A 21,311-nucleotide genomic window follows, 5' to 3' on the forward strand; every position below is an offset into this window, starting at 1 on the left:
GCTTGTTAGAGCTTTCACTAACTAACTAAGTTTGAATCTTGGTCTGGGCCCCTTCAGAGTTCTCAGATATTGATACAGATGAATCAGCAGAATTCTTTCATGGCATTTTTTTTTTTTTTAACCCTGCTTAATTCAAACCAGGGTCATGAGATTATTTGGGGCTGTACTCTATCCCAGCCAGCACAGGGCACAAGGCAGGAACATTCAGTTAAACAGAAATCTACCCGAGGACCCCCAGTGAACATTAATGATAGATAGATAGATAGATAGATCTACTAAGTCACAGAGTTAAGTCAGAACTTTTTGACAATTCTTAAAAAGTTCTTGGATGAGATATTGGAATAGCGTTGCTATTAGCTTAACAAAAATTAGCTTGAAAGACTAAATGGTCTCTCTCATTTGTGAAAGATCATATATTATTTAAAGACATGAACCATTAAATATTAATACTTTCATCAAGTATCCTATAACATCATGAGATTAAAACAAAAAGTAAAAATACAACTTAAGTTATCTCAGTGAGAAAAGCATGAAGTTTTAACTTGCTTGTTGTTTGTTGTATCCCAAGCATCATTTGTCATGTATAATAATTAAGTGTCTTGTTGTGTACTCACATAAGAGATAACCTTTCCCCTGTCAAATTGTATCATGGAAGACCTCTGACTTGCAACATGACCTTTTGCAAACCGAAGTGTTCCATTTGGCAAAAGCTCACAGAAAAAATATTGACACATTATGTTGAGAATTATACTAATCACTGAAATGCCGTGTGGATTAAGATTGTCAAATATGTCCATAGACATTGAGAAAAGAGGACAATTTCATGCATTGATGATGTATTTAAGAACGGCAGACAAACTATCGCTGTAGAAATTGCTTAAGAGCTTACTCTGATTTTAGTATTTTATAGCAAAAGAAAAACAAGTTTGAGACAGTTTTTTTTTCAGTAACAGAACATTCTTGGTAATGCGAGAGCCCATCTCCACAGCACTGCTCTCAAGTCAGGAACTAAACCCGGAAGGGGTTAATCCTCACTCAGGGAGAATTCAAAACTACCAGCCTTATGCGAGTGTCTTTTGGACACAAGACACATTTTTTTCCCTGTAGCCCTTCTGATTTTGATGGAATTAATGAAAGTGATGTTTGTGTTAAACATTAAAATATTTGCTTTCAGATAGAAAATGAAAAGTCTCTACTTTTAATGTTTAAGTGTGTTTGCATATGTTATATAACATGAAAGGTACTGACTGCACATCTTCACATTCTATGTCTGTAATTGCTGTGATGCCCTGAAACTGCTTTAAAGTTATGACCTCACACTTCTAACAAAATGATACTCATTTACACCATGTCTGTTGCAGGTTTTTCTTCTACTACACAAAAACTTAAAATATAAATGCATATGTGTATTTCTGTATATGTGTATATGAGGTGTGATCAAAAAGTATGGCGAATGTTGATGCAGAGCGCCATCCAAGAGGAACGGCAAACAATTCAATGCCGGTTCTGACGTGTCCATCCTAGAGCCGAGTTTGTGACAAGTTTCAGCTTCTTTGATACTGTCAGTCGTTTGTGAGCCACTGTTGAGTTCAAGTGTGTTTTTTAAGTTTCTCGTTAATAATGGCTATCGAGCAGTGTATTAACATGAAATTTTGTTTCAAATTGCAAAAAGCTCAAGAAACCCATCAGATGTTAAAATCGGATTATGGTGACACTGCACCGACAATTAAGACTCTTTATAAGTGGTTTGATCGATTTCATAATGGATCTGACTCGGTTGAAGACGAGAAAAGATCAGGACTTCCTTCAACAACAAAAACCGAGGAAAATGTTGAAACGGTTTTATTCTTCATCATGACATCACTCCTTGTCACACATCCCTTCTAGTACGACAATTTCTGTCGAATAAAAACATTATGCTGTGTCTGCATCCAACTTATTTAATGCGACTTCTGGCTGTTCCCTAAATTGAAAAAGACCAGGAAAGGCAAACGATTTCAATCCATTGAGGACATCCAGGCAGCCACAACAGGCTAACTAAAGACCCTCTCGAAAGAAAACCTCCAGAACTGCTTTACAGAGTGGCAGGAGCGTTGGGATAAGTGCATTCGAAGTGGAGGAGAGTATTTTGAGGGTGACTCGTAGTTGTAAACCTTTTACTGCAATAAACGTTTATTTTTTTTTTTTTTTAAATTCACCGTATTTTTTGAGCACACCGCGTATAGATATATTGGGCAGCAAAGTGGCATCATGTTTAGTGCTGTCAGAATGTTAAGATCTTAATTTTGGTAAGGGCATTTTCAAAGCAGGTCCTATGTGTATCCATCATCATAATATCACAGATAGTACGAAAGATATCATTTTATTGTTTTTTTTTTTTTGTTCTTTCTTAGAAATATCAGGCAGAGCATTGTTCACAGATGGTGGAAGTACTGTGCCTAACATAAAATTCTCAATCCCACTAAATCCAATTTATGGTCACTGGGACTAAAACCTGACTCAGCGCAGTCAACAAGTTCATGCTTTTGCCAAGAAAGCAATTAGTATTATATGATTACACATTTCATAATTTATCTCTAATTATTTATTGGCCCTTATTGCAGTAGACACACAAACTGCAGCTTTCACAACCTAGTTTTGGTGGAACAGGAATCCAAGCCATCTAACAAGTGACCATTGTCCTTGCATAACACATGCATGGTGCCGGTGCTTCCCATAAACTGTTTGTTCAGTATTAGCCATGCTAATTTATTTTTTTTTAAATTTGGATTATCTGGTAACTATTTTAGAAAATGTTTATCAGTTAAGCAGTTCCTATCAAATGGATGAGTGAAAAGGACAGTATCATTATCAAATGTCACTCAGCAGTGTTCAATGAAAGAATAGTAGTGCCAATATTAAATGCAGTCCAATGTGTTAACTATGTTAAAATACTATATATATATATATATATATATATATATATATATATATATATATATATATATATATATATATATATATATATATATATATATATATATATATATATAATATATATATATATATATATATATATATATGTGTATATATATATATATATATATATATATATATATATATATAATATATATATATATGCATTATGGGCTATTTAATTCTGGTATGGTTTTATCATGTGATTATTAAAAAAAAAATGTATACCGAATGATTGCTTTTCCCTATGGCATGCAATTTTTGTTTCACTTTAAAATACAGTACAAAAGTGCATTGCATTTTAAATTCATGTCCATAGATTCCGTGTCGTAACTAAAAGCCAAGTAGACGTATTACTGTTTGTTTAGTGACGGCTCCATGTGTATTGCATTTCGATTTGAGACCATGCTTTAATTGTGTCAAAACTAAATGAGATCAAATGACCAATCAGCATCAGACTTTGGGGCAGGTGACATCAACAGTTGACAAAAGAACCATTCCAATCACGAGTGCGTTCTGCTTGGAAAGGAGTTGATAAGGCAGGAGATCAGTCGTCTCACAGAATGGGTGGAAGCTGGTGATCTAACTGAGTATTTCATTCTTTCATGTGTCGACTGACGGGAAAAACTTATATAATATCTGCTTATCACAGAGAATATAAATAAAAAGCTACGAAGATACCAAGCTCAGTGACGCTAACAAATCTTTCACTTCAATCAGTTTTTAGTTAAATTCGCTAACAACCCACACCTTGCAAATTTTAACTACACTGCTTAATTTAAAATGTATAGAAAGATAATAACTTAATATACTGTAAGAGTAAACCTTTTCCACGAGATCTAAACCATACTTTTTTGCTATTTCAGTTAACCTCTCCCCAGTCCATATTAACTAAACGTATGCTCACTGCCAGAATACAGAAATGTTTAGAAGTGGAACTACTCTTTCCTCAACTGTTGACGCCTCTTGCCCTGCCTTTTGATGTTGATCGGTTATTTGATTACTTTTAGTTTTGGCATGATGAAAGTGTGGTCTCGAATCGAAATGCAATACACATGGAGCTGCCGCTTAGCAAAATGCAATACGTTTGCTTTGCTTTCAGTTATGAAATGTGATCCATGGACATGAATGAAATTGCAATGCGCTTTTGTATTGCACAGTAAATTGAAACAAAAAATTTGAGTGCTGTAGTGAAAAGAAATCAGTCATTTGGTTGTTGTGTCTTTAATTATGACACAATAAAACCATGCCAAAATGAAATGTCCCACTTGCATATGTATGGCATTTCAACCTATTATTTCCTGTTATGTATTTGCAATATATAGCCAAGTGTCTTTTATTCAGAATGAAGATATTTCACCAAATGCAAAGATTTAAGTCAGTTTCCACAATATTTCTCTGCAAAGTCTGTGCAAGTACATCCCTTCTCTTGTTCCTACTTTGTATTTTCTTTTCCTGTTTACAACTGTTGGCATTGTAAGTGCCTGAACTCCCAAATACTAGTGCTGCTATTTGGAAACAGTTTTCCCTCTTTAACTGGCACTAGAACACGTTCTTCTTTTACCCTTAATGATGGCTTTCACTACATTTTTGGTTTATTATGTGCAGGATGAGTTGCCAAAGTTCTAGCCTCAAAGAATATGAACTCAAGGTTAGTTTGAGAGTTTAGATGCCTGAAACTAACAGGTTTTTGTCAATATCAATTCAATGCGAGCAAATAGAAGCCTTTCTCCTCCAGTATTCCTTCAGAGCTAAAGGTCAGAACTGCCACATTCTGGCCAGTTTGGTCCATGGGGACCTGATACTGCATCTTGTCAGCCCTGCCGACTCTACGAGTCACGCTATAAGATGATGGCACTCAGTTTAGCCATGGCTGGATGAACAGTAACAGCTGTTGGCACACTGCCCTGTTGCAGAAAGAGAAAAACGGAAAGAGAGACTCAGCACAGTGCCGTCTTTGTGAATTGACTGGAAACCATCAGCTAATATAATGACCACAGGAAAGATTTAAGACAGATGTAGAAATTCCTCAGCTCTGGAGTTCAGCACCACAATGGTAGCCAGAAAAGAGGTCATTGGTAGGAGGAGTGACTACCAAGTTTGGCCTTTCTGAGGAACTGCCTCTCTATTCAGTTGTGCAGTGGAGGTGAACTAGAAAGCATTTCTTCTGCTATATGCTGTTGAGATATTCTAAAAAGGGTAAAATGAAAAAAAAAATTTGATCTCCCCAACAGAAATCTAAGATAGGTAATTAATTTCTTCCATCTTTTGACACCGCTTATCAAGTTCAAGGTCAGAGAGAGAGCTAGTGACTATGAAACCATATCAGGAAGGTATGCCACTCCATACCAGGGCACACCTACACTTGGTCATGGGAGAAAACGATGTACTTGCCAATTAATCCAACCTTCATGTGTTTGGGATATAGAAGGATATTAAGCCTGTGATTGTTTTCTTGTGTTTTATTAATTCCTTCAGTCCTTCTTCATGTGCTGTGAAATAAATAACATCCATCCTTGACCTGAGCTGTTGATGATTTATGGTATGGATACTGGCTGGTATGTCACCTGATCACAATTTTTCAACATATCTGTAGCAAATAGCTGGATTAAAACTAAAACTAAAAGACTTTATAAATTTCTGTTACTGAATTGCATGCAGTACACTCCTTTCTTCTTGGATGTGCAATTGAACCTTGTAAAGAAAGAGCATACTGGTACATCAGGTCTGCTTCTTGCCTTACACCCAGGGCTGCTACAATAATAATGACACAGGTATTTTTAATTCAATAAGACTAGGGGCTCTGCCCCCTGCTCGCTTTGCTCGCCAACCCCCGGGCAGGCACTACGTGCTAGCCTCTTCGCGGTTCTGCCACTTGCGTATGGGGAAGCGGATGTACAATTTAAACAGATTGTTATTTTCATGGGAATTGTTAAATATGCATAATAGAACTAACTGTTTTACATTACAGCGAGTAATTAACCACAGTAAAAATAGTAAAACGTAATAAATTGAAAGAAAGTTATGTTTCATGTTGCGTTAGAGGTATTTGTTGCATTATACATTTTCATTCTGTTTGGCTTTGAAATTAACACGCAAATACTTTTTAAACTTACACTTTTACTGTAAAACTTCAGTAAAAACAATTTTTTTAATTAACTTTTCGTCAATATCGCATTGAATTTTGATTCCATGTTTGGGCTTACATGGTGATAACGCAACGTACTGTATAACTGCCTGTGAGTGAATATCGTTTCTTTCTGTCTAATAAATAAACTGACTTTTTCGACTGTTTCTCCCTGTGATTTGTTAATTGTCATAGCAAAAGCTATTCTAACGGGAGACTGTAAACGTTTTAATATCAATGGCATATCAAGATCTCCTTTGGTGTCTAATGTTATCCGTGGAAGATGTACTACATTACCTTTCTTGTCTCCTGCTAGAATTTTACATCAGAATTGTTCAACCAATTTTGAATACAGCTAATCTTGTTCTATTGCATAGCTCATCACTCAGACATAAATTGCACAAATAACATTGAGATACATGCTTCTTTCAACAGTAATTAGGCCAGTGGAAGACCGGACGATGTTAACGGTTGTAGATATTCTATGGGATATTGTAAGTTGATGTTTTCATCTTCTGCACCATCACCGACCAACTTTTTCAGCATAGTCTATTGATACACATTTAACCAATTTGCCGTGTAACCGCTTGACAGTTTTTGCGTTAATTCGTTTGACTTCATCATTTCTCGGTGCTAGGATTGCCTGTGTACTCATTTCTTCTGTTGTTAAACCTTTGGGATGAAATTCTTCAATAAGATTTGGGCATAATAAGTCTTCTTTTATTGCGAACTTAAATTGAGGAAAATGTAAAAATGTATTCACACGAATGAGAGGTGAGAGGACCATGGGCGTGGTTGAAAATGGTTGAGAGGAGGGTGGGTCTTGAAAAAATCTCTTGGCCATAGTCCCGTCTCGTGGGACATTCTTTTATAATAGAGAGATAAGTGTTGTGTTAGATTATTGTTTACTTTAAAAATCAGTCGGACTACGTAATGCATGTTACCTTTTACCACTATGTTCTCATCTCATTAACATAAATGTAACAATTTCTGAAATACTGAGACAGATTATTTCAACCAGAAGAATAAATAATGCAATCACCGAAGCACATGCCTCAGGAAATTTATCTTGTGGACCCTTCTACTCGCGGCTTCTGAAAGTGTGTGTCGAACCTAACACATGTGCAGGCGAACAGAGTGCAACAAACATGCACAGACTACAAAATCCTTAACTGTAACCTGGTTAAGGGTTTACACGGCCATATAACTGGGTTACTCATGGAGAAATCTACTTGTGTTAATGGTATTGTTCTGAGATTAAAAACAAGTATGGTTGTGCCATGCGTTAACTCTGTCTTACAGATAAGGCACCATTGTGAAGAACCACAAGCTCTTATTGATCATGATGAAGCCTTTATTGTCATTATACCATGTATAACAAAATTACAAAGCAACTACCACTTCAAATGCAACAAGAAACAATCATTTACACAGTAACTATAAAAGTAATACAGTGTTTTTAGGGGTGGGGGGGGTTTCTGGGCTGGAGAGAGAGAGATTATAAAAGAGAGATGGGGACAGGGACATAGACACACAGAGAGATGCTCTGTACAGGCTGAGATTCAATGTAGTTATGAAACTGTCCCCAAGTCTGGTCATCCCTAATTTGATGGATCTGTAGGGCCTACCAGAGGGCAACAGTTCTATCAGGTGAAAGCCCGGATATGTGAGGGGTCCATCAACCTATTTTTTGGGAAGTATCAAGTTTTGTAGGGAGCAGCCAACAGTCTTCTGAGCTGCATTGATGACATACTGAAGTCCCCTCCTGTCTGCTACAGTGCAGCTTCTATACCACACTGTGATACAGTATGTCAGCACACGCTCTATGGAGGAGCGGTTAAAGTACACTAGCAGCTTTTGACCCAGGTTATTCTTCCTAAGCAGTCTCAGGAAGTGAGGTCACTGATGTGCCTTTTTAATGGTGTTTGTAGTCCAAGATAATCATCAAAAAGTGAAATACATTTTGGTGTGGTGCTGCCAAGGATGATGGGAGTTAAGTACGTAGGGAGCTCGGCTGACGTCATCAGGAAGTGATTCACTCACAGTGTTCAGAAGCAATATCTGCTTGGCCAGGACCAAGAGTCCTCCTTTAGCTAAAACTATAAAGAAACGTCTCCTGAGGCCCATTGTAAGCTAGATGTTGCAGGTTCATTGCTTACCACAGTGAAAACCAGCAAACTGAGATTGTTTGTGGTGAGAGTCCAAGCAATTCATGCATACTAGCATATTCTCAAACCCACTTAATTCAATTCCGGATTCTAAGAGCCTGAGCATCCGATGAGCAGCATCACATTTGGCAGAATTACTAATTCCGATTTTTTTTTTTTTGCGATGTTATTTTAATTTGTTTTATTCTGCAGCAGAGTTGTTTTGCCTTTTTTTTTGGGACAACCTGTAAAGAAAACGTACCTGGAGGCTTCTGTTGACTTCTGTAATAACCCTGACATTATTGAAAGCCCAGGTTAAATCTAATGATTAATTTTCAGTTTATATTTTGGTTAATTAATTATTTATTTTCCTCTTTGTTTATACAGGCTTAACATCCAGCGTGTTAGAAAGCCACGATGCTGTAAAGGACCCCAGGGGCTCCTGCCACGATTCAATTCCATTCAGGCTGAAGGCCAAGAGCAGCTTTTTCGGCTCACCGACAACATCCAGTCTGAGTTGTACGTAAGATTATCCTTCCAAAATACAAGTCGGCACTGTTTCTGTCCAACTTTGTGAGCGCTGATTCTGTCGGTCTGCCTGCCCGCATGGATTCAAATGGGTTGTAACCTCTTGCACTCATTCTTACTGGCACAGTTTTGTGTGTAGCCTCATCTGTTTCCAATTATTAGCCAAGGCAGAAGAATGCTTCTTTAGGTTTGTTTTAAAAGTAATGTTACAGGAATGCTGAAAGAGCAGGAGTCTGCTGTGAGGAGCAAGTCTGTCTTGCTCAGAAGCTAATTGAACCTGGGCTGAACCTAGAACAGACTTCTAATAACATTTTTGCTTCCCTCTCCTCTTGTGTTTTTGAATTTTAAATCACAGCAGGATTGTTAAGAATGTAAGTTCCAATTTAGAGGTAAAAAGCTTTTTAGTGCCTCCAACTGAGCACACATCCATGTTTCCACCCCCTGCTTTGTTTAATTTCTGAGGTATAAATTAAAACAAATAAAAGGCAAATGAAAACACTTCCCCATATTTCTTAAGATAATGGTTGTAGCCCTAAGTGATTTTTAAATCACTAGTGGATTTTATGTATTCCAAGTTATGTGAATCTACAGAACAGAACCTTTTCTACAAGGCAGTACAGTGGCAGGCTTTTCTGCCAGCTGCCCGCGCCCTCTTTACTAAAATCTGGGTGCATTGAGTGGGCAGCAGGTTCAAAGCAGGGACCATCTGGAATGGGATAGTCCATTGTTTCTTAAACTCATTCCTTGGGACCCCAGTTGGCTCCAGTGTTTCTGTGTCAACCAGTTTCATAATCAGTGAGTCATTTTACCTCAGATTGACCTCATTTAATTAGCTGGTCTTTTTTGTCTCATTTTCTGCACTCAGAAAATCACAGAAATGTGACTTTTATATTTATATGACAATTACCTTTTTAATTTAGCTATAAATACCTACCTCTTCTTTCCTATTGATTTGTGTTTTTCTGTGTAGTTTGCACCCTTAATTATATCCTGTCAACTAGCAGAGCAAACACCTTGGCAAATGACACTGAATGCTGAAACATTGGATCTTCCTCAGTGACAGACCCACTGATGTGCTTATTAGGAAATAGATAGATACAACTTTGTTTGTCCCCAGAGAGGCAGTTGGCTTTATACAGAAACTCTTTAAATACTACATACACACATAGATAGATAAAGGTATACACACTGTGGTCTGTAGACACACCAGAATGACTAAAAAGCAAGAAAATTAAAAAGAAAGAAAACTTCTGACTTGCAGTCACAGCGAGGCATTAAGGTGGCATATTGCCTGTTGGTATGAAGGAAGCCCCGTAGTGTTTCTTGACACACTTCCACTGAATAATTTGTTGGCTGAAAGTCCTTAATGTGTCAGAGAGGATATGCAGCATTGTGTTCATAAAGGTTTTCAGTTTTGTTTCAATTCTCTCCTCCGCTACTACCTCCAGGGTGTCCAGAATACATTCCATAACTGAGCCTGCACTTTTAATTAGATTGTTCATTCAGTGGGCCTCTTTTCAAGTGATGTTACCAGATGATATATATATAGTATATATAGTGAAACAAGCCCCGGACACAGACAGGGGGACAACGTTTTCTCACCCAACACACACATATTTATTTATAATGTTCAAAGTGCACAACCCAGTGCCTCCAGCAGGGATCCCCCAAAGTCCAGGCCTCTCTTCCCGGTGCCTTCCTTCCGGCCGCCTCCACTTCTCTAACTCCAGACTCCCGTCCACTTCCACCCGACTCCAGTCATCGAACGAAGGGTGGCGGCCCCTTTTATACATGCCCGGATGAGCTCCAGGTGCTTCCCGGCACTCCCCTGTGTGGCAGAAGTGCTGGCTGCGCATCCGGAAGCCCTCCGGGTGTCCCCAGTCTTCTTCCCCCCAGCACTTCCTGGTGTGGTGGAAGTGCTAAGGTCCAGGGCTGTCCAGGCACTGTGACGACCCCTGGCGGTGACCACAGGTCCCTACAAGGTTGAGCTTCCAATCTCTGCACCCATGGTCCCCAGTGCAACCAGGACGGTCACCCCCTCGTGGTCTGGAGGAGGTGCAAGCCCTCCTCTGGTCCTCCTTGGCGTCCCGGCTGGGTATATACACTGTATATATAAAATGGAATAAGTAACCAGAGCACCTGGAAAAGTACAGTGAAACCCATAACGATGATGAAAAAACTAAAAAACCAAGTCAGAAAAACACTAAACTATCCCCATGTAACACATAAATGCTTTGGTACACTCTAAGTTAGTTTAGTTGTCTCTCTAACAGAGGAACTGGCAAATAACAGCTTGCTTAATCAGGCTAGGAGTCCAATTTAAAACAGACTTTTTGGAACATAAACGTCTAGTCACATGGGGTTTCCAGGATGGAGTTTGGGAAATGTACGACTGAAGTGTTTAAAATCATGACGAGAATTAGTACAGTGGATCCAAGCTGTTATCTTAAAATGAGTTCTTCAGCAAGAAAATGTGGATACAGAAACTCATTAAGTCTACATTTTTACAAAAACATTAAAAAATGTATTTCTTCTCTCTGACAACACAAATTGAATGCATTATCAAGTAGCATGGTAGACAGTAGGACTTCAGGAACCTTTAAATCTCAATTTGATGTCTTTTTAGAGAAATTATGTGATGAAAACATAAATATTTTGTGATCAGAATGGCCCGTTCTTGTCAAAAGTGTTTAATGTTCTGTTGAAGTCTGGCAGTCCTGGTAATAATTAGTTATTTTTACTTTCATTCTTTTATTTCACGTTTTATCTGAACTCACTTTTGCGCATTCCTGAAGTTAAAGTGGAAGGGTTAAGTGGCTCACTGCGGTTCACAGCTTGAACCAACAGCCTTGTGATTTACAGATTACAGCTCTCATCACTAAGAATGCTGCAGTAATTTTTAATTAATTTTTTTTTTTGTTGTTTGGAGAACCAGATAATCATATCCAGTGATAAAACAAGTAAAACTGGCTTTGTACAGGTGTAGATCTTTAGGATAAGCAGAGATGGAGGGAGTGTTTATTTTGGTGCTAAAACTAAAACCATTGGAGCCTTTAAAAGGTCTTAGCAGAAAGAATGGTACATTAACCAGAAGGTCACAATTTTAGATCCAAGATGGTGTTTCAGCTGCTTTTGGGTCATCAAATGTGTGCGTTTCACTTGTGCCCCCGCTATTGCTTCTGCATACTTTCTAAGGTCAAGACAGATGCTGGTTTATTTTTGTTTTTCATTAGAGCTGGAGTTCTACCCTGTTGTGATCATTAAGAAAAGTTAGATGAAGTCATTGCTCAGGCACTGTGCCTGTAGGCACGCTAATAGAAAAGTTGAGTGGTGTGCTGCATATTAAAGCAGAAACTGTAAAACAAGCATGTGATTAGAGTCATCTGTCATTAGCACGTTGTTTGGCTTCCCTGCACACTCCCAGATGCCCTGTGTGCTGAGAAAACTAATTTATCACCTCCCAGGCTAATTAATCCACATAAGCAGACCCCCTGCTTCCCATCTGACCTTTCACCCCTAAAGTGTTAACCAGGCAATTACTCTTCTAGCTTCTGTGCTTCATTCGGCAAAAAGTAGGCCTTTTGTGGATGTGTGTGTACGGCGCGCTTGTGTATGTGTGTGCCTTTCTTCCGGCAGCGTATGCCTGTGTCTATGTCTCACGTGGCAGCCTATGGAAAGAACAGTGTTGATGCTCCCAGAGCCAGACGTACTTCATCATTTTTTCCTAATGGCAAGTTTGATCTCCCTGTCAGAAGCAAGTAAAATACAGTGAAGGAAACGGGAACTTTTTCAGGCTGAAGAACGCGGCACATTTCAGGTTCCCCAGTTGGGTAAATGTTTCCATTTATGCTGTATGAATGAGGCTTTGTCATTTGGCACCATTTATCAGTTTGATAAAATGCTTAAATGTTCCTTTCAGTTAACAATTGAGCAGCTTTGTGTGTATTCTGGTGTAGAGATTTCATCCTGGCAAGACTTTTTGAAGTTCCTTTTTAAGTGGTCTCATGGGCAGACAGCTGCCATTTTATGGTACCCCTGGTTTGCTTCTGATTTTTATCCTTGTGGCTTGTGGCACATGACTGCTCCGGATTTCCATCACTTGTTCTGAAACTTGCGCTTTGATCCCATACTTAGCATTCACGCTAAGAGATAGAAAAAATTGTATCTCCATGTCTTTATTCACCCTGTTAATGTTAAGAGGTCTGAAGCACAGGTGGCCTGTAGTCTTGGCATCTTCTTGAACCCAAGTCATCGGTAGTCATGAAACCAAGGATGGACTAGTACAGTGAAGACTAAGTCAAGCAAGGTTGGTGCTTCAGAAGTGCTTAGCGCCGTTTTTTAAATAATGTGCAGTGCAAGTCAATGAATAAATAAGTAATCCATAAAAAACAGTCATTGGGAGATAAAATTAGTCATCAATCAATCTTCTTCTTCTTCTTTCGGCTGCTCCCATTAGGGGTTGCCACAGCGGATCATCTATTTCCATATCTTCTTGTCCTCGTCATCTTGATATGTCACATCCATCACCTGCATGTTCTCTCTCGCCACATCCATAAACCTTCTCTTAGGCCTTCCTCTTTTCCTCTTCACTGGCAGCTCTATCTTTAGCATTCTTCTCCCAATATACCCAACATCTCTCCTCTGTACATGTCCAAACCAACACAATCTCGCCTCTCTGAGTTTGTCTCCCAACTGTCCAACCTGAGCTGACCCTCTAATGTCCTCATTTCTAGTCCTGTCCATCCCCATCACCCACAGTGCAAATCTTAGCATCTTTAACTCTGCCACCTCCAGCTTTGTCTCCTGCTTTCTGGTCAGTGCCACCGTCTCCAACCCATATAACATAGCTGGTCTCATTACCATCCTGTAGACCTTCCCTTTCACTCTTGCTGATACCTGTCTGTCACAAATCACTCCTGACACTCTTCCCCACCCACTCCACCCTGCCTGAACTCTCTTTTTCACTTCTCCTCCACACTCCCCATTACTCTGTACTGTTGATCCCAAGTATTTAAACTCATCCACCTTCGCCAACTCTACTCCTTGCATCCTCATCATTCCACTGACCTCCCTCTCATTCACACGCATGTTTTCTGTCTTGGTGGTCCTACTGACCTTCTTTCCTCTCCTCTCCCTACTATCAATAAATAAATAAATCTAAATCACAGCTAAAACCAAATATAAAACCTCTGAGATAACAATGGGTTTCTTTTCACTCCAGTGAGCCTCCTTGCCTCTCTGCCCCGTCTCGTCCTCACTTACCCATCATGCCTCCTCAAAAAGGCTGAGACACCAGCATGCGTGGTTATCCATTAAATCAACTTGGTTCCAAGCCACCTCAGTCGTTCACCCACTGGGATACCCAAGCCTGGCTCCATTGTCCTACCACCATCATTCAGCTTTACGTAAGATGACCCTTGAAACCCTTCAGCCACTCCCTAAACGCTCAGCAGGATCGACCAGCTCTTGGAGGGTCATTCTCTTCACTCCCTGTGGGGGGGCTAATTCCTGACCACCATGCCTCCCAATCTGCTGCACTGGGCTTACGCTCCTGATCTTCCTCCAATTGTCATCTTAGGATGTGAAGGCTAGGGGGCTGTCAAAAAAACGGGGCCAGTTAAAGCCCATTGAGCCATACCTTGTGTGATTTTTGGCCATATAGGAAATACATTTTTGTTACTATTGTTGTTTTCTCAAACCTGTCTCTTCCTTGATTTTATCCCCTTCTTTTTGATCCTTTCTGTTTTTGGTTCTCCTTTTCCATGTCTTTCTCAGGCTTTTTTTTAATATGTTTGAGGGTTCAATTGCTTTGCTGAATAACCTGTGGAGCGTTAATGAAGAAACTGGCTGATCTGTTGATGTTTGCACATGAATGTGCGATTAACCAATCTCCCCATGAAACACCCTGGGCCCATTGCAGCAGCACACGCCTACCAAACCTGAGGTGCACTTTTTATTCACTAAAATCCTGCACCACCACAGACCCACCTTACTTACTTACTTCACCACAACAGGTTACTGGATTAGTTCTCTTCTCACTATAAATAACACTTTGATCCCTGGACCAAAATACCCTGTTCAGTCTGCCAGAAAGTGCAGCACCCTAAGGAGACATTAATCCAAGTTTGTTGGAAATTTCTTGTCAGGTTTGTAAACCCGCTGCCTCTCGCTGATTATTTATCTCTCTTTTGCAGTTTTATAGCAGTGGAGCCCATTGATACCTACTGGGTTGTCATTTCCTCTAAAATGGTGTATTTTCTGAAGCCAGGCGACTGTGCTGAAAAGGAAAATGTTTTCTTAGAAGTGAAATATGATGACCTCTACCACTGCCTGGTCTCCAAGGATCATGGGAAGGTGTACATTCAGCTCACAAAGAAAGCAGAAAACACAAGCAGTGGAGTGGCAATTCCAGGACCATCTCACCAGAAGCCGATGGTGAGTTTTGCTTAAGAGGGTTCACCCCCGTAATGGGATATGAAGGGTCAAGGTTACTCCTGTTCACTAAACTTTAAATAGCTGGGAATCGGGAATACAGATATGTGGAGTGTCATTTTATGCTATTTTGAGGTTGTCGATCACAAATATGATCATATTTTTGATGTTTGATTCTTTATAAGTTGACCTAGCCCTCCAAGAGTCACTCCCAGAAGGGTCAGAAATGACACATTTCATAGGGTATTGTTTTAGACTATTTCAAGGTTGGCGATTATGAATGTGATGTCATTTTTGATTTCTGATCCTTTGCTAGGGATGTAGCCCTCTTATCAGAGGGTGAAAATGAAACATTTCTGTTACAATCGAGAATATTTAGATTTTAGACATTTGACTTGAAGCACACATTTTCATATTTCAAATTATTAACTGTTCTTATATACTATGTACTTCTACTTTATTAAGTAAGTCATTACGTTTCTCATGAACACCCTCCGAATTAGGGTAGCGTATGCTAATTCAGACTTTTTTATTGTTTGATTGTTCAGTTTAATTCTGCAGGTGATCCAAATTTGGTATCGGTGTGTACAGGTATATTTACCCTGAATGTGCCCCGCTTGGTCAAAATGAATAAAATCAAATTTGTAAGAGAGAGAAAAACAAGTGATCTACCATGAACATCAACTGGCTGCTGTACTACCTAACCTGGTTTTGTCCGTGAATTCATCAGCACATTCAGTTCAGCATATTTTTTATATACTGTAGCTCTCTTCATTCAGTGCAGGCACAGAGCGCTGTGACAAGTTGTCAGGTAAAATGTATACACTTTACAAATTAGCACACATAAAGATTCGCTAAAATACACAGAAAACAAAGTAGAAACTGATTAGCAAACATGAAAACCAGCAATATCGGCTTGTTAATTACTGAAGTATTCCCATTTATGGATGTAGCATTTCAGGATTCATTTATTCATGCTCCTTCCAGTGGCTGTAAATTATTATGTCTCCAATACCCTTAACCATCTGGCAATCCTGACAATGGAGGAAATGGAGATGATAGCAAGGATGGGGAAAAAAACAGAAAATGAAAGATAGTAGCTGTTGTTTTGAGTGGAGTATCCACTGTTGTATCTGTGCGTAGAAACCGATGTATGTGAGCTTAGAGCAGGGGTCCTCAGTCACGATCCTGGAGGGCCGCAGTAGGTGCAGGTTTTTGCTCCAACCCAATTGCTTAATAAGAAGCACTTATTGCTCAAGTAACACTTCTGCTTCACTTTAGGTGTCTCGCTCGCTAAGATTTTGAACCCTTATCGCTTATTTTAGTCTTAAACAGCTGTATTCTCGGTTTTTAATCATGCAAATGACAAAAGAGACCAGCATTTCTCCTTTTAGCTTGTTACCATTTACACCTCTGTGTGTATTTATCATGCACTATTGGGTTTAATTAAAAAGTGAAGGACTGAGAATTACTCCTCCATTTTAGCCTTTCGATGATATCCTTAGAAAAGGGAAGAAAATCTAGGATATGAGAATGACCTGACATAGCACAGTTAAAGCACTAAAACAAGCCGTGAAATTAAATTACTGGCAAGAATTGCTTTCTAATTAAGCAACTGGGTTAGAACAAAAGCCTGCAGCCACTGCGGCCCTCCAGGACTGTGATTGAGGACCCCTGGCTTAGAGCAAAGACTGATGGGGGTGACATATGGAGGATTTTAGTGCGTTAGTAGCAATGTGACCATTTCAGAATGTGGAGGGGGACTTTTGAATATTTATGTCAACATCTGTCTGCATGATTCTTCATGAGCATCTCCTGGCATGCTTAGTCCCAGTGATACTGCAAGTAGAGGGCTGCTTAAATTTTGAGATAAAATTAGCAGGGTGTGAAAACTTGTAGACAATTCAATATCAGTTGTTTGATATACTAAATTCACACCACAAAGCAAGTCATTTCTCAGATTTGTACCATGGTAAACTGATGGTCAGAAGCAATCTCCTTACAGCGTGAGCTAATAAGAGAGCTCCTTTAGTCAGTCACGGAGAGACCATTTCTGGACACTGCGAGCAGATGGCTTACTGGTGGCATCTGCTGATCTCTGTCTTGCTGCGTTCACATACTCTAAAACAAGTCAGAAATGCCACGTGAACACTTGCCGAACTTGGAATTACAGCTCAGACAGTCAGTCGTTCTCCAACCCACTATATCCTAACTACAGGGTCACGGGGGTCTGCTGGAGCCAATCCCAGCTAGCACAGGGTGCAAGCGAGGAAACAAACCCCGGGCAGGATGCCAGCCCACCACAGGGCACACACACACACACCCACACTAGGGACACTTTAGGATCGCCAATGCACCTAACCTGCATGTCTTTGGACTGTGAGAGGAAACCCATGCAGACACGGGGAGAACATGCAAACTCCACAAAGAGAGGACCCGGGAAGCGAACTCGGGTGTCCTTACTATGAGGCAGCAGCGCTACCCACTGTGCCACCCACAGCTCAGACAATTCTGATAAAATAAAGCTACCTAAATTTCATGAGTTGGGACGTAATGCTGGCCTTAGTCAATTGTATAAAATAAAATATATAACCTGGCCAACCCAAAATGTCATGTTTTGGAAATAAAGTTGTACATATTAAGTATTTTTATTTTGGATTTTACTTCCACAAAAAATAACATTCATCTTTAATTCCTATTTTTTTTTTTTTTTGGTGGACTATTTTGTAGACATTTATGTGTGTAGCATGTTTTCATACAAATGATGTAGCTTACACGATGAAGAAACATTATAAAAATTTGGCAATACTAATTAATTAAAAGAATCAAGTAAGGTCTAATGGCCGGGGAGGACAGAACAAACAAACAAAAAAAAAAAGAAAACTCAAAATCTGCAGGGGTTCCAAGGCCACGAGACCACCCAGCTCCCACTAGGCATTCTAATACCAATGATCTCAATCAGTCCTCATGGTTTTCAGGCTTCATGTGGACCCACTGTGGCTGCAGATTTTTGTTCCAAAAAGCTTCGCTTTCTAATTGGACTCCTGGCCTAATTAAGTGATGTGTTATTTCCCAAGTTCTGTGTTTTTGGAACAATATAGAAATTAGAACACTAAACTTGATAATATATATTAAAATGTACCAAGCAGTTATATGGGAATAATGCATTTTTTTCTTTTTAGCAATATTTTCATCTTGATTTTCATTCTACTTTTCTAGGTGTTCTAATTGTTTTATTAATCTATTATTTACTAATTAGTGGGTCTGATGCTAAAGTACTTGCAGCGTTTGATTATTCCGTGTTGTTTGCCAGCGTGTCTGCTGTGCTCATTTTTAATTGTCATTAATAAGATACAATGAAGAGGGCAAACTGCACAGAGAAAGGGCAAAATATAATGAAATCAACAAAAGAGAGTGAAGCATTTAAATTGATAGCAAAAGCAGAAATATTTCTAAATGTCTTACAAATGAATGTAGAATAAAAGAAAAATAATAGCAGCTAAATTAAATGAGATCAGTGTTATCAGGGGATGTCACTGATTAGGAATCTGGTTGGAACAAAAACCTGCAGCCACAATGGACCCCCAGGATGGAGGTTGGGAAACACTGAATTAGAAGATGCCGGTCATGTGGACATTTGGCCTTCAGTCCATCAATGTAGGGACTGCACGGTGCCCTGATCAGGTGGTGAGGGCACAGATCGCCACCACAGAAAACTGGAAAAAGAACAGCAGAGAAAGTAGGGGTTTGTACAGATTTTGGAGCCATGATAAAAATGATAATTATACAGAATATCAGGGTTACACTAAAAGAAACGCCATGTTCAAATAATTGGGTTTTTAGCAGTTTTTTTTAAAGTGCTCCATCGTATTAGCCTGGTGAGTTTGTGTTGCAGGTTACATTCAAGTTGCCTATGTCAGTATTTAGATCACAGTCTTATATGATACTAAATCTAATACAAAGTTCAGACTTTTTTTTTTTGCTGTTCACACTTCTCTAAAAATCTCAAATCTGTGTCTTCACTCATGAGTGACAAAATTGGAATTGAGCTGCCGTGTGAACACAGCCTACATGAGTCACCTCAGCCTAGTGAAAGAGACCAGTCTGCATGTATTTTATGTGTCTTTTCTATTTTTATGTTTCTAGTAGGTGTTGGGCTTCTACTTGTCATTACAGACCACCCAGCATTCCCTCCTCTGATGAAGTACAAGCTTTGTCTTCTTCTATTTTTTTTTTTTTTGTTCCTCTGAATGCAGGTTCATGTGAAAAGTGAAAACTTGGCGGTGAAGATCTCACAGGAAATCAACTATGCAAAGAGCCTTTACTATGAGCAGCAGCTGATGCTCCCAGTCACTGAAAGTGAAGACAATCCAGAGCTGGACTCCTGACCAGTATGCCAGAGGACGCCAGATTGCTTCAGTGAGTCGTCCTGGTTATGGCCAAGGCTGTCCCCATCACACTGTTGTCAGTGTGCGGCCTCTCGGGTATAGTTTACTGTTTCACATTCGATCTGTAGAAACTGTAGCAGCTGTGCAAAAATAGCGTAACATTAAACGTAAAATATATAAAAATACATGTAAATTATATGTGCAGAGAGGACTCATTTAGAGAATATTTAATTATTTAAAATTACAGATTGCAAAATAGATTATTTGTGAAGAAGAGATTTTTTTTAATTCTGCGAGAGATTGTGAAGCACATAAGCATTGGCACTTTCATCCCCAATTGTAGTGAAAGAGGAAATGTGCCCCTTCTGTAGGGGTCTGCTGCTATCTCCTTCAGATGGGGTATTGTGGGCCGTGGTCCAGGTTCATGGCTGCTTTGACATGTGTGCACTTAACTCTTCCTCCTGTGTGTTACAATATCAAGGGAGAAACAAAGTGAAGTGAAACAAGATGGTCGGGGTATAGAATTAGGAAGCACGTGGGCTGGAGCTTCTCACTGTCTAAAAGTTCACCTTCTTGCAAATGATACCCAAATAAGGAGGTTGTGCCAACACAATCTTATTAAGCGTGGTGTTTACGTTTATATTGGGCTTAATTTGTGGTGTTCTGAAAATGTAGGGGGGCATATGATACCCATGAATACGCCTTGAGTTTTTTGCCCACTTGTGCACATTTTACTTAAAAACGGGCCATTTTAAAATTTTGATCCACTTGTCAATGATTTCTTTCCATCGAGCAAAGCAGGCCCTGCAGGATGGGCGAGTGGGCAATTTGAATTCTGCACTGGTGAAATACGTCAGGTGTACTGTATGTGTTTGTGGAAGCGCCACACAACCAAAAAGTGTAAAAGCAGCCCCCCAAAGTCTCGATTCTCCCATCTTTTTATCCCCCTTTGACGTCTCTGCTTACGGAGTTCAGATTTAGACTCTTCTTGCGGTGTCTCTTATTTGTCCTGGTTTTTCTCTTTCCTTTCTCTGGCATCTTACTGACTTATGAGTTTTTAAATCGATTCAGAATTACCATGTAATGAAAATATGCCAAGGCACATTTGTAAAGCTCAGTTCACTGAGGACATGTTTTCTATTTTTGAATGTACAGTGTGTAAAGAATAATAAAGTCATTTTCTTCTCTAATGTTTGAAAGTTTGTTTTTGTGGATTTGTATTTGGGTTTTATTAATTTGCTGGGCACAGCTGTTGGCGCTGCTGCCTCACAGGTCGGATGTCCTGGGTATGACTTCCATGTTTAGTTGCTGTCTTTGTATGTGGAGTTTGCATTGTTTTCTCTCTGGATATTCCAGGTCTTCATAGCTCATGGACAATATTGAACCTATGACAGAGATATGCTTGTTAAGGTTTGTCCATGAATTACAGTGGACTCTCAGCTCGAACATTTGCATTGTGGTGAACTGCTAGTGGTCAGTCGCAAACCGGCAATATCAGAAACGGTCGCCATACAGCGTGGGCTAATGGTCAGCTGGGCAATACGAGCGGAGCGTTTCCTAGTGACGTCAGCTGATCTCTCTCTCTCTCTCTCTCTATTAAGCCCCCAACTTTCCTGCGCAGTGTTGCCACTGCACTCCTCCCACCCACAGTTCAAATCCCATCCTCGTCACCAAGTGAATTGCCGTGGATTCACACCAGAAAGCAAGTCATTTCTCAGATTTGTACCGTGGTAA

The 21,311-nt window shown here is 39.6% G+C and overlaps 1 protein-coding gene across 3 annotated transcripts in view; it reads left to right on the forward strand.

Moving 5' to 3' along the window:
- Nucleotides 1-20,528, forward strand: part of vps13d (vacuolar protein sorting 13 homolog D) — a 192,292-nt gene extending 171,764 nt beyond the window's left edge. For all 3 annotated transcript variants that reach the window (XM_039755421.1, XM_039755423.1, XM_039755422.1), the window contains 3 exons: nucleotides 8,617-8,748; nucleotides 14,952-15,192; nucleotides 19,446-20,528. In XM_039755421.1, the coding sequence (XP_039611355.1) occupies nucleotides 8,617-8,748; nucleotides 14,952-15,192; nucleotides 19,446-19,577 (505 nt within the window). In that variant the 3' untranslated portion in view covers nucleotides 19,578-20,528. The remainder of the gene's footprint in view (nucleotides 1-8,616; nucleotides 8,749-14,951; nucleotides 15,193-19,445) is intronic.
- Nucleotides 20,529-21,311: the final 783 nt, after the last annotated feature.

This window comes from Polypterus senegalus, chromosome 6 (assembly GCF_016835505.1).
Source record: "Polypterus senegalus isolate Bchr_013 chromosome 6, ASM1683550v1, whole genome shotgun sequence".
Classification (NCBI taxonomy): Eukaryota; Metazoa; Chordata; class Cladistia; order Polypteriformes; family Polypteridae; genus Polypterus; species Polypterus senegalus.